The sequence below is a fragment of the Orbicella franksi genome, chromosome 2 (genome assembly GCF_964199315.1).
Source record: "Orbicella franksi chromosome 2, jaOrbFran1.1, whole genome shotgun sequence".
In the NCBI taxonomy this organism is placed as follows: Eukaryota; Metazoa; Cnidaria; class Anthozoa; order Scleractinia; family Merulinidae; genus Orbicella; species Orbicella franksi.
Window position 1 is genome coordinate 5,555,924 of NC_138146.1, and position 3,588 is coordinate 5,559,511.

A 3,588-nucleotide genomic window follows, 5' to 3' on the forward strand; every position below is an offset into this window, starting at 1 on the left:
GGTAAGTTTTTACAAATCCAGTTAGATATATTTTTATTTATGTGATTATTCTTTCTTCAGTGGCCCGATGTCGATGGAAATTTCCAGTGACATTTTGTATCAGTAGTAAGTGGAATATTTCACCCATAATTGTTGTTGTTTTTTTTTCAGTAAAGACAGTGGAATTTCCTAGGCTCCTTTACACGAAGAGTAGAGGTAAATCTTTTTTAAATGAAATAGTGAATTTAATTATGAAACTTTTAATTTCTGGCAAAAATAAGGTGTTTTTGAGCGTCTATGACAAATCTCCTAACAGTAGGTGAGATGGTGGCAATATTTGAATAAGCATGTTTCAAAATATCTTATGTTACATCGTGGCGAAATTTACTAAAATAAGGTCAAATATTGCATCACATAGTGTATAGTGCTATAATTACCTCCTCATGGTTTCTTAAGACAGGCAGTGCATGTCTATATAAACTGAGATGAGTTTTAAAGAAAGTTGAAGTAATTGGTTTGTAAGGTATTGCATTCTAGAGTTAGCCAGCGTAATTTAAGTAACGCAAAGTAACTCAATGTGATGCAGCTCAGGAGTTATTGAAAAGAAAAAAAATCAGTACCCTAACTGTATAGTAGTTCAATGTCGTCATATCTAAGAATATCGATATATATACCATAGTCTAATCAAAGACTTGTCATAATTTCATCTATCTTTCATATCGACTCATCGTATGCATAGCAGAGAACAGGTTATTCATGTTCTATCACTTGCACACGAAGTGATAAACCTTCCCCAGTTCTCCGTCAGTTTAGGGAGATGACCATGACCTCAGCCTTCAAATGACTCATTTTGGCTCGATGGGCAGATTCCGTTCCCGGCTTCAGTTTAATTTACCACCTCTGTAGATCGCTCGTTCTCAAATGCATCTTCTTTCGTGTCCTTTGGAATCCTACAAAATAAGTACCGTTTTAAATAGCAGATTTGCACGATAGCGCCATTTGACTACAACTACCAGAATTCCTTTCGTTTTTTCTTTGTCATTTAACTTTTGAAGCCCCACAGCATAAGAAACAGAAAAAGTGAAGCATCCTGGTAGTTGTATCAAATGACGCCATCATGCAAACCGCCTATTATAACTGTAGTTAGTGATCTACAAATTACCGCTTCCAAAGCTATTAGCTCCTCCCCATTTTATGTTTCACGGCGGGTGCCATAAGTTTATTGGTGATGCTCCTCCAAATTACAAACAAAGCCAGGCCGAATCGTTCTCATCCTCAGCTGAGGGGGGCGGGGGGGGGGGGGGAAGGAGAGAATGGTTAGAGGACAAATTCGATCAGGGAGTTAAACAAAATTTTGCCAGCCGGCAAATGTAACGAACGAAAAATACATTTCAACTCATCGTCAGTTTCATCCCAAATATGTATTTAACGTCAAAACTGTAGAAAGTTGAGAGGAATAACAGCAAAGAAAACTCTCTCTCTCACACACAAGAGCAGGACACGGTTGTCTACGCTTTGAAATTAGTAATGATTTCAATATTCATAGTTCCTAAACCAAGGAAATACTTACCCCTGATCGGGCAGATTTATCGCTGATTGTCAAATGGACCTGGCAAAGAAAAGCTATGCGGCAGCTTCACTGAAGGTGTTGGAATAGCCTATAGTGAAATGAATCATAAAGAAAGTCTATTTCCGTCATGTATACATAGGATCAGTTTACATACGAGACTTGTTTCTTAGCCTGCCAAAGCAAGTATAGGCCAGATTCGAGCCTCTTTTCCTTCAGCTCGACCCATACTGTGTCACTCCCATAGCATGCAGATTAGGTCGGAACAAACATCAGGCGAATTGTAGGAATAAAAAGTGTTCTATGCCGACACTTCAGTTCATCAGATTATCTGTCCGATTATGACTTTGATGATGTTGATGTGATTTTGAAGTCAGACTGCAGGCAATCGAGCCTGATATAACACACGAGACTTCTCGCAAAAATGTTATCAGCATCGAACATACGGCTAGTCTCGTTTTGTTTTTGTTTTTGTTTTTTTTACTAGTTTTGTGGTCTAGAGAAAGGAAGAATTTTTGTATGGTTTAGTTAAAAACATATGATTGTATTGTATTTATAACTGAACTTTCAACACACAAAATTATATTCTTTTCACAATCTCATCCTCGAATTTATTCTTAGATTAAAATGTTCTTGCAATTTCGCAATTTCGATATTCGTATAAAATATATTCTTATTTTAAACCCTCGGGCGTACAAGCTAACTCATACGCCCACCGTAGTACAAGGGGAGGGGGGGGGGGGGTGAATGGACCCCCCTCTTGGTTTTCGTTCTATTAAGGCACAGCAAAATAAATTTACATTGACTAGATAGCCCTGAGCTTGCTCTACAAGATGCTACCATTTTGTTGATAATGACGTCGTATGACGTCAAATGATATCATTTGACCCGCCATCTTGGATCCGCCATCTTGGATTTTACTATTTCTTAAAAAAGTCTACAAATAAAGGGAATTAACAAAAAATCAAGCTAGAATGCTTATGAAATGTACAAATTCACGAATTTCTGTCATAGTTTGATGAAGAAAACTGGAACGAAACTACAGAATTATCTCGAGAAAGAATTGCCATCAAAAATCATCAAAAATGATGGGCAGCAATTGACATATCAAAATTTCCTCACAGAATGAAGGAACAACTACTGAAAGTTTCAGCCCCATCGAGTAACTCGTCTTTTCAAAACTTTGCAAAAACCTTCTGGAAGGGGGGGGGAGGGGGGGGCATCCACCCCCCTCTTGTACCTCCGAGTGTTAATCAGAATCGAATAATGATTTCAGTTTATTATCGCACATTTTAAACTGTAGCAAGAGGTATAATATAGGTTTGAGATGAAGTTTGAGTCACTTTATTCTCGTCAAACGTTGCAATTATGTTGTCATTGACAGCTTTTTTAATTTGTGTTTGGGAATTTGCATTTAACTTCGTCAAACTTTTTCAATGGGCGGCTTCTAACATAACGACTGAACATACTCCGAGACTGAAATTAAATTTGTCAAAACTTTACGGTGAACGACTCTAATAAAAAAGGATCTTTGCCGCGAAACGTTGCGATAGACTTTGTAACACTTTTCACGTGGATGGCTTCTTACACAACCGCGAGTCCTAGCTGCGACACTATTATTGACTATGTGAAAAGTTTCAAATCAACGTCTTCGAACATAAAGACAGATCTTTGCTGCCAAACATGGAAACATTACAAACGAATTTGCGAAACATTTATGTTGAACGACTTTTGTCATCGAAAGAGGTCTTTACTGCGAAAACTTACAATTAACGTGTCTTGATACAGTTTTTTCTGAACCATATCAAGCATTTTTAATTCAGCCTTTTGCCAGTCTTCCCTCATTCGCATCGATGTGAAAATTGCACCACTAATTGGAAACGGATTGAATTCTTGAACAATGTATTTCCATGGAAACGATAAACAAAAATAGACAATCGGTAAAACATGAACTATGCACGATGGAACCAAACGCGATGTAAAAATTTAAATACCAATGTCTAAGCCATAGTTTATGGCAAGTGTAATATAAAAGAATAAAA

The 3,588-nt window shown here is 37.3% G+C and overlaps 1 protein-coding gene across 2 annotated transcripts in view; it reads right to left on the reverse strand.

Moving 5' to 3' along the window:
• The window catches only part of LOC145477865 (uncharacterized), a 47,732-nt gene continuing 44,144 nt past the window's right edge, over window positions 1-3,588 (reverse strand). For both annotated transcript variants that reach the window (XM_081455720.1, XM_081455719.1), the window contains exons 22-23: window positions 1,550-1,637; window positions 1-929 (exon numbers count right to left, since the gene is read on the reverse strand). In XM_081455720.1, the coding sequence (XP_081311846.1) occupies window positions 1,566-1,637 (72 nt within the window). In that variant the 3' untranslated portion in view covers window positions 1-929; window positions 1,550-1,565. The remainder of the gene's footprint in view (window positions 930-1,549; window positions 1,638-3,588) is intronic.